Source organism: Penicillium griseofulvum (genome assembly GCF_001561935.1).
Source record: "Penicillium griseofulvum strain PG3 chromosome Unknown contig_86, whole genome shotgun sequence".
Lineage (NCBI taxonomy): Eukaryota > Fungi > Ascomycota > Eurotiomycetes > Eurotiales > Aspergillaceae > Penicillium > Penicillium griseofulvum.
This window is the reverse complement of record NW_024467473.1, coordinates 438,854-451,243: the sequence shown is the minus strand read 5'-3', so window position 1 is coordinate 451,243 and position 12,390 is coordinate 438,854. Positions and strand designations below refer to the sequence as shown.

At 46.5% G+C, this 12,390-nt stretch overlaps 5 protein-coding genes across 5 annotated transcripts; 2 read left to right on the top strand and 3 right to left on the bottom strand.

Moving 5' to 3' along the window:
• Positions 1–444: 444 nt before the first annotated feature.
• Positions 445–1,975, bottom strand: PGRI_035880 (bZIP transcription factor; the record flags this gene model as incomplete). The annotated part of the gene is made up of 2 exons (XM_040791301.1): positions 445–1,830; positions 1,880–1,975. The coding sequence occupies 2 exons, from the start codon at positions 1,973–1,975 to the stop codon at positions 445–447; spliced, it is 1,482 nt and encodes a 493-aa protein (XP_040645378.1).
• A 718-nt stretch (positions 1,976–2,693) lies between these two features.
• Positions 2,694–3,907, bottom strand: PGRI_035870 (aldo/keto reductase family protein; the record flags this gene model as incomplete). Its single annotated transcript, XM_040791300.1, has 4 exons — positions 2,694–3,293; positions 3,355–3,453; positions 3,506–3,664; positions 3,758–3,907. The coding sequence occupies 4 exons, from the start codon at positions 3,905–3,907 to the stop codon at positions 2,694–2,696; spliced, it is 1,008 nt and encodes a 335-aa protein (XP_040645377.1).
• A 559-nt stretch (positions 3,908–4,466) lies between these two features.
• Positions 4,467–4,805, bottom strand: PGRI_035860 (RTA-like protein; the record flags this gene model as incomplete). The annotated part of the gene is made up of 1 exon (XM_040791299.1): positions 4,467–4,805. One exon carries the CDS (start codon positions 4,803–4,805, stop codon positions 4,467–4,469), a length of 339 nt encoding a protein of 112 aa, XP_040645376.1.
• A 128-nt stretch (positions 4,806–4,933) lies between these two features.
• On the top strand, positions 4,934–5,206 carry PGRI_035850 (uncharacterized protein; the record flags this gene model as incomplete). Its single annotated transcript, XM_040791298.1, has 1 exon — positions 4,934–5,206. One exon carries the CDS (start codon positions 4,934–4,936, stop codon positions 5,204–5,206), a length of 273 nt encoding a protein of 90 aa, XP_040645375.1.
• A 4,472-nt stretch (positions 5,207–9,678) lies between these two features.
• Positions 9,679–10,924, top strand: PGRI_035840 (Glucose/ribitol dehydrogenase; the record flags this gene model as incomplete). The annotated part of the gene is made up of 6 exons (XM_040791297.1): positions 9,679–9,767; positions 9,838–10,050; positions 10,115–10,251; positions 10,336–10,535; positions 10,587–10,737; positions 10,800–10,924. 6 exons carry the CDS (start codon positions 9,679–9,681, stop codon positions 10,922–10,924), a joined length of 915 nt encoding a protein of 304 aa, XP_040645374.1.
• Between the last annotated feature and the right edge of the window lie 1,466 nt (positions 10,925–12,390).

Below are 12,390 nucleotides of genomic sequence, written 5' to 3'. Positions count from 1 at the left end.
CCGACATTATAGTCTATACGAGACTATAATATATTATCTGCTAAATTGCCCACTCGTAATAAAACAAAGGGGAGAAACGAGGCCCTTATAACCTGTTAAGGCCTACGATACTAGAGAACTACTAGTGAATACTAGCATGGGAAAATCGGGAAGAAGAGAGGTGATAATGAATCTTTGGAAAGCAGGCTGTATATGAAGCCTGTAATACCAAAGAAATGGCAAACTAGCAAAGGCTCAGTCTGAACAAAGAGACAAAGACATCCCATGTATGTCAACAAAAACAAACAATTATGAACATGCCTTCCAAAACCTTTGGTTCTTTTTTCCTATTGTTGAGGGTATTAGAACCTATGGTGCCGGTTGGCCCTCGGTGACCCATCGGTAAGTCCCCACGGTGACTAGCATGTCCGTAACATCCGAGAAAAGGGAGATATCTGCAGTCCTTTAGAACCTGACGACAGATTCCCGAATGGAATAGTCCACAGCAGCTTTCCGAATTCCAGGAATAGGGCCAAGGCACCTGGCATTTGCTGCAAGCAGCTGTACAAGCTTATCAATATCGATAGTGATCTGTAAAGTTGGACCCGGAACCTGCAAATCTTGACAGCTCGAGAGTGATGGGTCCGGCCACGCCAGATTTGATGTATCGATAGGAACAAGGCCTCTCACACTTGTCATACGGGACAGGGCCGAATTTCGCAAAGGCTGGGACAATGGAATTCCAAATATCGAATAGTCTGCGGGCTCATGGCGGTTCAAATAGACTGATGAGGCCATAGAAACATCACGATCATTCTCGTTCGGCGGTTGTTGCGTTTCCTGGTCAAGCCCTGCCACTAGGCTTTGCGCCACAGGATCTAAATAGGTGTTTATCGAGAAGATCTGCTTGCCCTGTAGAGAATCGGTCTGCTCCGGAGCAATGGCATAGTACCGAGGTCTGTTCTCTTTCTGGGACATTGTACCGTTTTGGTTGACAATTGGCAGATAGATCCCTCGTTCTTCGAGGTATTCCTCAACGTCCATAGCCTCAAGCCACTCTCCCTGTAGAGAAGTGATATTTGTCGTCAATATCGTCCTAGTCTTTCCCCGTATGATTTGCTGCACCGATGGTGCTGGTAGCCGAGGAACGAAGTTGCTTTCACCCTCAACAACACGATACATTTGTGGGAGCCGCGCTATGGAGTGCGGAGGATACTGGAAATCAGCCACCGCAAGATTAATGCGAGATAGTCTAAGAGCGTTAGTCCTCAGCCCCTCCATTCCAAGTAATTGGAGAGGAATGCTCAAAGTTGGAGGCGATATTCTATCATAAGAGCCACCAGCCAAAATGGACACAACACGCTCCACGCAGGCTCGAACCATCCTTTCTGATATTGTTGTGCCGGACCGGTCCATCCTGAGGGAAAGTGCCACGACTTCAGAAGCTAGGACGGATGGCTGGTGGGAAATTGAGTCCTTGGTCGATCCAATGCCCTCGCTAAACGCGTCCCGCCTGGGCGTTGTATCCGAAGACATGCATACACCTAGGCGGCTTTGCTGATGAGTGCTTGGGGATGAAGTATCCGAAAGACTCGAAAAATGATCCAGTTTGTGCGCTTCATGGGCGATTGTGGTCATCTCCGTGGCAGCTTCATTGAGGGAAAGTAGGAGCTCGGGTGAATTTTGTATGTTCTGGAATTGAAGAACCCGCCGATGGAGCTTGGTAAAGGTTGCCATTGCCTCGTCCAAGGCCCTGCTGAGTCGTTCAGCGCGGGCCCTCTCAGATCTTAGCGCCTTCTCCTTTCTAGCTCGATATGTTCTTTGCGCTTGACGCATACGCAATTTCTTATTCTATACACCCTTAGCTTGATTAGAATCGAAGCAAATTTTCCTGACCTACGTTCTCCTCATCGCTGGCATCGTAATCCACCGCTTCAATTGGAGGACGGCCACGGCGAGGCGCTTGCGGCTCCACCGTTGTCGACCTCGGTGGCATTATCGGTACGTCTGCCCAGCGAGCTATGTGAATTGAGAAACCAAGTATTCGACGGCTGATCAATCAACGTGTACTGTTCTAAACAAATTCTGTAAACCGTAGGAGGGATATTGGGGAATGTGGTTGGTTTGATGTTGCGCAGTTGAATAACAGGGGTATAGTGGTGAATGCTGCAGGGCCGCAGTAGACAAATTGTGGGCTTTTGGTGATTAAAGATCCAACAGATCAACTAGTTAACTAGTTACAATTCCGATTGATGACTAATTGACTTATAGTGCACCAAGACAAATTGCGGGTCTACAGTGGGCCCGTGCCTCTCAGGCTGATCACGGGACTTGAAAGGATCAAAGTAAATTTTAACTTGGGTCGAAGGTCGTGGTCTAAAACCTAACCCTGCCATGATCTGGGTTGAACCATTCTAACCCGGATCACTTCACCGGCACCAATCTCAAGTTCTTGGCATGAAAATATCTCACCGTTCGTCCCGTGCCTCGTCTGATTAGGAGCAATGCCCAACTCTACACCCCCGACAAAGATTTACGGTGATGGAGACCTCTGCTGTCCCGGGATACTGGAAACCTCTACCTGGACTCCGTTCCATTGGCTAATCTAGCAAACGATTTTTTTGTGGTCGGCCAGTAAAAGAATTCAGTCGTATTGTAGTCTAACATAACGTAGTCGAGTCAATTGAGCGCCTGCAACATGGAGCCTTTCATGGTCACTTTTTCAATCCACCAATCACATCCCTAATAGCCCGCAAATTATCAATTGGTGCATCATCCTTCACCAGCTCCCACAGCTCATCAATTCTCTCTACAATCCACTCTTCTAGCGGCCCGTTCTCAATCTCCTTCACGGCCTCGCGAAACTGTGTCGCGGAATTCGCACCAATGATCATCGCATCCCCCAACTCCCCTTTCAAAGCACTATGGTACCTCACCCAGCGGTATGCCAATCCAACTTTACTGACACCACTCTGCTCAGACAACTTCCCATACTCCGTTAACATCTTCATGTAACTCGGCTTGAAATACAATTGTCTGTTAACCATCCCGTAAGGCGAATTAGGATCCCAACGTTCGGTTCCGTTACCGTTTTCGATTTGCTCGACCGTTTTGGAGAGAAATCCAGCAGCAAGCGGAGAGTAGGCTTGGATTGAGATGCCAAGTTCTCGGAGCGTGGAGAGAAGGTTGGTCTCAATGCCACGTACGACGATGCTGTAGGAAGCTTGGTAGACTGTTGGTAGAATAAAATTCTGGGACTTGGCATAGTTGTAATGCTCGAGGACTTGGTCGCGGGACATATTGGAGAGGCCGAACTATAAGTTTAAAGTAAGCTGTATGTTGGGTGGTGAGACGTGAGAGTTGAGCGACGGATACCTTTTCAAAGCGGCCCTCTTCGTACAGCGTTTGAATTGCGCCCAAGGTCTCTGCCACTGGGACGGATTCGTCCGGAGCGTGGAGCAAGTACACCGGAATCTGGAGAATGGTCAGGACGTGTTGTTTCGGGGCAGGCCACAGTAAAGCTCACCTTGCTAAGTCTCAGGACTACGTTGCTTTTCCGTCCCTGCTCGAGGATGTTCTCCCTTTTCCCGGCCCCGCCGCCCAAACCTGTGGGAGCTTTTGTCCAAACACTGAATTCCGCTCCGAGATTTTTATTTCCAATTGTTTCTTCAGACGCTCCCATGCCCTATTCTTGACATCAGCCAATCAACCCGCCGGGAATTTTGAAGAATTTATGGTAGAACCATGTAGGACTTTTGTGACAAATTAGTATACGCACGTAAGATCTGGCAGTGTCAAGATTGGTGATTCCATGTTCCTGCATGATGGCTACGACCTCATCTTGCGTTGCCTCGCTTTTAGGAGTTGGCACCCAAGTGTGCGTTCCTCCCGCAAGTGCGACGAGCGTTTTGAATGATGGAGCGGTCATTGTTAGGCAGAATTGGAGCCGACTGAAATGATTGGGATAAGTGTGATAATGATGATGATGATGATGAAAAAAAAAGAAATGAACTACACGGATCCCTAATCTCTTCTTTAAGTACTGTCCTTCCACAGCTCATTTGGCCAAGAAATTACAAATCCAAAAACATGTTTCATTTTGGATTAGTCGTATTTTGTCTTCGAATCTTGGCGTCTTTGCCATAAGTTGCCGATTTCACCATATTCAGAGACGGAGGTAAGGTGTTTGATGTACAATTGATGTGCTAAAATACGTTTCTCTTGACTAAATAGGTCTCCGCAATTTGTCGCGCTGGTTTATCAGCTCGGCGGTCAGAATCGGACCGTCGAATGCAACAGATAATCGTGGGATGACATGACATTATGGACATATCTGAAATGCACAGGTATCCTACTAATCGTGATGCTTAATATAGTAGGCAAATGATCTTCGAAAAGCGGACAGATATTAGAAAATTTTTGAGTCTATGTCAGGTTGTGAAAGAGCGCCTAGTAGTTGTCATTGCTCCTCCGTTACTGGCTGTCTTCTAAGTAGCAGAGTTCTGTCTTTTCGCCCTCCGATAAGAACTAGTGAAGGCAAAGAGCTCAAACCCGTTGGTGATGGCCATATCGTTTCGCAGCAAAAGACCAATCTCACTGGGATGGAACCAGTTCATCCAGGCCATAACAAGAACCATCAGTGTGGCATCGAAGATGAAGATATAGGCCTCATGCCTCATGATAGAACCAGCATTGCCTTCAAGATATTCGATGACTCTGAACGCACTCCGAATCCAAATCAATACGCTGACGACGTAGAGCGTGATAAGATATTTCTGCCATCGGATGGAAGGCTTGTGGCTGGCAGCTGTAGGCGCGCGTAACATCTTGTGGTAGAAGAGGCCGGCGACAACTATAAACATCCCGAAGAAGAAAACCTGGACAAAAAGGCCCCTGATTACCAGAAACCTTAAGATCAGAATATTAGACAACAACTCGCACTTCATCAACAATCATGAAAGAAGCATATATCGGCAAAGCCCTGAACGTCGAGATTCGTGACGTTCCCATGCCTGCAGTCGGGCCGGGTGAGCTGCTTATCCGCGCCATTGTGTCAGGCACAAACCCCATGGACTGGAAAATGCCTAAACTAGTTGGCGGGAACGCAGCGAACCATGGCGACGACATTGTCGGCTATGTTGACGCAGTCGGCGAAGGAGTTACGGGATTTCGTCACGGCGACCGTGTTGTTGCTTTCCATCAGATGTTTACTCCCCATGGTAGCTAGGCAGTGTACTCAGTGGCGGCCGCCAAGGCAGCGTTCCATCTCCCCCTTACCACGACCTTGAAGGTATGTGCCTGCTTTACGTATTTAGTATACGTCTTGTTTCTTACGGATAGCTAGAGGGTGCCACAATTCCGCTTGCTAGCATGACCACTACACTTGGCGTCTATCGGAGACTCCAGCTGCCGCTACCATGGAACCCAGCCACTGTCCCAACGCCCCTCGTGGTCAATGGAGCCGCAACTACTGTGGGAGCCTTCGCCATCAAGTTTGCTGAATCCAGATTACTCCCTAAACGACGCATCCCATTCACAGCCTGTTGAATCTCCCTAGTGTCACATGACGTTTCTTTCCATGTATGTAGTCTAGTACTACCCTTCCTTTCCATCTTCATAGTTACACATACTTCATCACTCTACAATTCACATAGTACAGCCTTTTCACGATCTCTCTTACGTTGTAGATCTTATCACAGCCGCCCTGGTCACGTTGTGCAAGGTCCGTTGTAGGGCGCATGGATCAACATACCGCTAGATTTGAGATTACAGGGGGTTGACATCGTTGTTTATTATTAGCGTTAAACGGTGACGCCCATGTGGGCGAGGGATTTACTCAGTGCAAATCTTATCCTGGACAAACAGCCCTCTCCCTCTCCATTCCAAATTCAAATTTCCCCACTTTAGATCTAGCGACGCCGCGCACGACGTGCATAAGATGACTGGCCTCGTCATATATCAGCCCCATACTAGTATCGATGCGCTCGTGGAGACCATGATTTCCAATGTTACCGTGCTATTCAGAGACTCGGAGTCTTTCGGCCGGGCTCGGTACGAGTCATAAAAAAACTTCCGAAATAGTCAGGATTTCCAACAGTCTCTATTTATCAAGACGCAAAATATACTCTATATTCCTACTATTTTTCAGCCCTGACCTTCACCACATGAAATCACTGTACTCTACCAACGCAAACAGCTCTTCTCGGAATAGCGCACAGACAGCATCCCAGCCCTTTTCAAGCCTCACGATTAGAAGACTTGCATCTTTATATAATTCGATCTCTCCGAGTGTCCATTCAGGGCAAATAGTATCTGACTCTGTTGCTCTAGCTCTGGTGTCTAAACGGGATGCTGCAGCTGGGGGTTCGGCCGATAGAATACCGCAGATTTCTAAAGCACGCTAAGGAGGTATAGTCAAGCGACCTCTTTTAAACACCATCCGAGTCATAGCAGAAGCAAAGACTCTTTCATATCGGTCTTCCTTATAAGGTACTAGATTTCTCATCTTCTTACTATTAATCGAAGTATCCGCCTATATAGCGTAGCATCGGGGCCAAACCTTGCCGTTATTAACGAAATATATAATCATATAAATCTATTTATCATCCTAGCTCGCAACCCTAGTCTAGAGTCGATATAGTTAAAATGGCTTGATTTCTCAGTGAAACGTGTATACAATCGCGCTAATAATTAAGTCGCAGCGCATCGAGTTTTTAAAGTTTAGCAGAATAGGGGCGAATAATAACCTACTAAGGTACGCTCTTGATACATCGAGATCAGTAAGGTAGGTCGAATTCGATTTATAAACGTTAAAGTTACACTTAGTTGCTGGGGATTGTGACTTGATGACTGCTGGGAGAAAGACATGATATTATTTAGGTATATAGCTTAACCTTCCGTAGGTAAGGTAGCCTATTACAATAGTACCGAAAAATCGATACTAGAATGTTAGTATCGATTTAGGAGAAAAGAAATATAGTTAAAAGCTCACATGCCACATAAAAGGTAAGTTCTTAAGACTTAGACCAAGTACCAAACCGAGGCACCACTTCCAGAGATCCATGTCGAAAATAGATAGTGTGACTAATGTATATGCAACCAGAGTATACAGGCTGCTATAACCACAGATATATAAAGTCTATCAGATATATACTCCATCCCGAGGTGGTAGACAGGTGCTCACCTCGGGCTTGTTATGCTGAGACAGTGATGGGTGGCGTTTCCGCGGCACTGAACATCTTCACTCAGTTACCGCGGCTAACACCAGCTGAGGTAATATATGTTGAAAGGACGACTTAAAAAGGTTAAATAATAACCATTTGAATTATTTAAATCCAATTTTAACAGGATCTTTTAACTTTTCTCGTTATCGATCATCAGGCATATCGACTCTACTAAAACATAGCTAAAGAAACTCTTGTTCGCCTCAATATTGACAGCATCTTTGCCGTCATCACCCTAAATAATCCAACAAAGTTCAATACCCTAACGCAAAGTTTATATTATCGCTTTGCAAGCTTACTTCGAGACGCTAAAGAAAATCCGGATGTATATATCACAGTCTTAATCGGCGAAGGTTCTTTCTTCTCTACATACGTTCTCTTTACCTTAGCGCAAAAAGCGGAAGTTATAAAGTAATGCTAAGTCTAACTTTAGAGGCGCTAACCTAAAAGGGAAGCCACTATCTATAGAGGATTTATTATCTCGCCCTTACTAGCTTCTAAAGTTAGTAAATAACAATATCGATATAGCGAGGGCGTTCTACAACCATTCGAAGATTCTAGTTACGGCGCTAAACGGACCTACTATAGGGCTTTCTACAGCGTTGATATCCCACTCGGACTTCATATACGCAGTATCCGATACCTATCTGATAACTCCTTTTACCTCTCTTAGCCTCGTCGCTAAAGGCGGTTCTAGTATCGCATTTGCGCAGCGGATAGGTTAAGGTAAAGCAAACAAGGCACTCCTTCTTAGCAAAAAGATCCCTATCAGCGAGTTGGTCCAGGTCGGCTTCGTAAATAAGGTCTTCGAAAGCAAAGATAATTTCCGTAGGCAGGTGATAAAGTACCTATAGCAGATATTCGGCGAATATTTAGTAAAGTCAAGTCTCCTAGGAACAAAGGCGCTTATACGTCGCCGCTTAGTTAGGGAGCAGGACGAACAAGCCCCGCTAGAAATGTTCGGTGGCCTCGACCGTTTCTGCCAGGGCATCCCACAGGCTAAGATAGGAGAAGCTCTGTCCAAGAGCAAGATATCTCGAATTTGATATTTTGAATATTGTGCTTAGCGTATCATCCTGCTTAGGCCCTAGGCATTGGCGCTTCGTTTGTAAACCTCTATTTACACTTCGTATGATATATAGCTTCAAGCTGTGCTCCTGTCTTTTCTTCTTCATATCTCCATACGGGAATTCGGATTCCATCTCCTCCTTTTTCAATGTAGACTATCTTTGTTTTGGCCAATGAGAGCGTCATACAGCAGCTCTATCATAGATTCGAAGGCCACAGAGCAGGTTGTTGGCCGATGCCGATGTAGCTAAACCTTTCACTTGTTCATATCAATTATCCATCCAATCGGCACGTTAATCCTGCCTCTACGGCCATATCCGAACTACCAGTGAGCCATACGATTTTCTTCCCCCCTGTCTGTTCCGTTTGGTGCAGAAAAATGTCAGCAGATCTGCATCGCTTGGATCTGATGTGATTTAGAATTATGAAGAGTCCGAACGCTCAAGGCAATAGTTCAGGGGTGATATTATCGCTTCTGCGAGACTGATATAGCCGTTGATGCCCTTACACAAACATAGAAGCCCCGAATATTGTTGATCGCTATAGATTAGTCATATGTTCACATCGCTGGGGAATGGTTTAAAAGTTTCTGGCTTATCGACAGTATACCCAGTGACACCGTGCCGATAGTCTTGAGGATAGTGATTGGGCAGGCCATGATGACATGGAAAAGAACTTCTGATTAGGGATTTACTAAATCAGAATGTCCGTACAGCTAGCTTTGGGGCATCATAAGTCCGTAACTCAATAGAATTAGAATAAGAAAAAAGAATGTAATTTGGACCTTGGGAGTCTCGAGTCTCTGGTGATGACGTGCACGCGCCATCTTATCAGCATTCGACACTTCTTCAGGCTGGATTCGCTGGCTGTTGTTATCATTTAACAAGAACATGTTGGAATGAAGCCCAAGTATGATAGAGCGATAGCAGCAAAGAGTTGGCTGGTCCCGAACCTCGGGATTCTTGGACTATGAGGATCCAGCCGTAGATAGAAATCCAGGTCGTGGGGCTGGACATTAGGAATCGCCCATACAATTTCAACAGGTCTCTGCCCCTGTCATAATTGACAGAATCAGAAAGCGCAGCGTGGACTATGTTGCTTGGATTGCACCCTACTGATTCAGGTCCCAGTAATTTACACAGCAGGTAGACTCGGTGCCTTACAATGCAAGGTGAGGCACCAAGGTACCACAAGCATGTCAAGCGCGTACATTACCACGGTTCTTGTCGATGCACAGCGTCTGCACTATTTCCGGCCGAGCCGAGGAACAACCTGCGGCATGTGAGGAAAATGGAGATTGGAGGCACGCTGGCCGCCGCTCAGATATATAACTTCTCGACTCCACCCAACCAGTGATATATATAAGAACCTCTATTCAGTTTTGTGAATCTTGAACACACACATCATCATGCCCTTATCCAAGTCTGAGTATATCAGCGACATCTGGAAGGATGACATCTTCGGCAGGTCTCACCCTTGTGCTATGTTTGGAGCTCGGTATAACTGATCTTTTTCTGCCAGTAAATAAGGTGGTCTTCTGCACAGGTGGTGCTGGCACTATCTGCAGTGCTCAAGTCCGTGCACTAGTCCATCTCGGAGCCAATGCATGTATCATCGGTCGCAATGTAGAAAAGACAGAGCGCGTGGCGCGAGATATTGCCACGGTGCGCCCTGGAGCCAAGGTCATTGGAATTGGCGCCGTGGATGTTAGAAAGTTCGAGGATCTGAAAAATGCCGTGGAGCGCTGTGTTGAGGAACTTTGTAGCATTGACTTTGTTATGTATGTCTGCATTTAAACCCACGTTTTCCTCTTATTCATCGCTTCATACTAATTCAGTCAACAGTGCTGGGGCCGCAGGCAACTTCCTTGCCTCTATTGAGCAACTCTCAGTCAATGCTTTCAAATCCGTCATGGACATCGATGTGCTTGGCTCTTACAATACCCTCAAGGCCACCTTGCCTTACCTGGTTGTGTCTGGCGGTAAGCACAAAATTGATTCAAAAACCCGCAAGTTTACACCCTCTGGTTGCCCGTCGCTCCGCAATTTCTAATCCTAAGGATCAGTTCAGCCTGCCCCTAGTAGAACAGGGGGCAGAATAATTTTCGTTAGCGCGACTCTTCACTATCGCGGCATACCATTCCAGGCCCATGTCTCCGTTGCCAAGGCCGCCATTGACTCCCTATCCAACTCCACTGCGATTGAGTATGGCCCTCGGGGGTTGACCTCTAATATTATTGCCCCTGGTCCCATTGCCCAGACGGAGGTCAGATAATCAAACATTGATTTGCCAAGCGTACGCTAACGTTGTTTCCAGGGTTTGGAGCGTCTACTCCCATCCGACGCCAAGTCTGCTTATATCAAGTCTCAGCCTTTGGGCCGTTTCGGACACGTTCGCGATATTGCCGATGCAACAATCTATCTCTTCTCTGATGCCGGGAGTTATGTCACCGGCCAGACTCTCGTTGGTAAGTTAATGTCATTCGCAATGTAATCCCAAAAAACCGTTTGTGGTTTAACGTGCTTATAGTCGACGGTGCAAACTGGCGGATGTTGGGGGGCATTGTGACCAACGGAAACCTGCAATACCCTGACTGCCTGCTATCTGGTAAAGAGATTTCCAACGTGACTGGCAAGAAGAAGTCGAACATTTAAGCGGGTAAATGATTTATTAGAACCTCGAATAGACAGACTGCACTATCTGAACATCCTCGACATCCGTATCTGATTCGGTAGCGGCCATCTAAAAGCATTGCGAGAACATTCAGAAACTACATGATGATTTCTTCTTTAGTATGTTTGCATATCTCTCATCGGTGCACCAGGGGCCCACGTCCAGCCGCTTTGTCCCAAGTAAGAGGCCAAAACAGCTTCGAATATTTGGGTTGAGAAGTTTGGTATGTGTAGTAAGATGCAACTTGAACGCTGCCTAGGAATACATTCGTTCCCTTCGCCATTCCCGTCCGAAATAACTTTATCAAAAACTCACAAGGTCCGGAAACAACCCAAAAATACCCTGGAACGTTGCCACACTCGTGGGCCATAGCGTTCTCTCCGCCATAGCGTTCTCTCCGCCATAGTGCTGACTCAAGCAGAAGTACTGTTACGTTGCTACTACAAGATACCCTTAGGACTTGAAATGAATAAGATGTTGAAAGCAGCCGTCTCAGCAGAGAATTAGACCTCAGCCCATGGCCCGTTTATGGGCTGTTTGGGCAGCTTTTTCCGCTTTTCTTGCATAGTGAAGAGGTAACTACAAAACCTGCGAAGTGTTACTTAGTCAGCGGCATACAGCCTGCGTTCCGGTGTTGTATAGTTATATGAGTATATATACTGTTATATACTAGGGACAATAAAATATATTAAATAATGATTATAGTTACATATATCTATAGTGGTCAATACCTAATATAACAAGTATTTATATTATAATATCCTCCAGTAAATAGTCATACAGGTATCTTTTACACGTTAAGTGACGTAACCTGTTTATAACCGTTTTGGGCCTATGGGCTGTGTCAAGCAAGGGTGGATTGGTAGACAGTCAGCTCGAACGGGCAGCCGAGGCTTAACTCGAGCTTGTATGACTAATCGCCAACAACTAGTCGGCTAAACGTTGCCGAGGTCCAACATGTGAACTCCAAAGTACTTATCCGCGGCAACCTTCCCACATTGGTGCTGAACATAATGTCTGGACCTCATTCGCAAAGACCAGATTGCTCTTTTTCGTGATGCCAATTTCTTCAGGGGAGAGTCCGAAGCACACTAGCAGAACGCAACGGTCAAAAAAACGAGCATCCGTAGCTTGCCAGTCATGCCACGCCCGAAAAGTAAGGTGCAGTCTCCCGCAGACTGGCCAACCTTGCGCCAACTGCTCGTTAGACGTTGTTTCGTGTGTGCCACGGGTGAGCAGAAGATCAAAGTAAGTGACGAGGCAACCTCAGACCGAAGAATCCCTCGGCAAGCACGCTGACAAGCCGGCAGCAGAGCTGGACTACAACCTTCGTCTTACCGCGTCAGTGCAGTCTCTTCGCCGTCGAATGGCAATTTCGCGGTACAGAGCACTCCCGCGGTACAGAGCACTCCCGCAGTACAGAGCACTCCTGTAGAGAGTTGCAGCT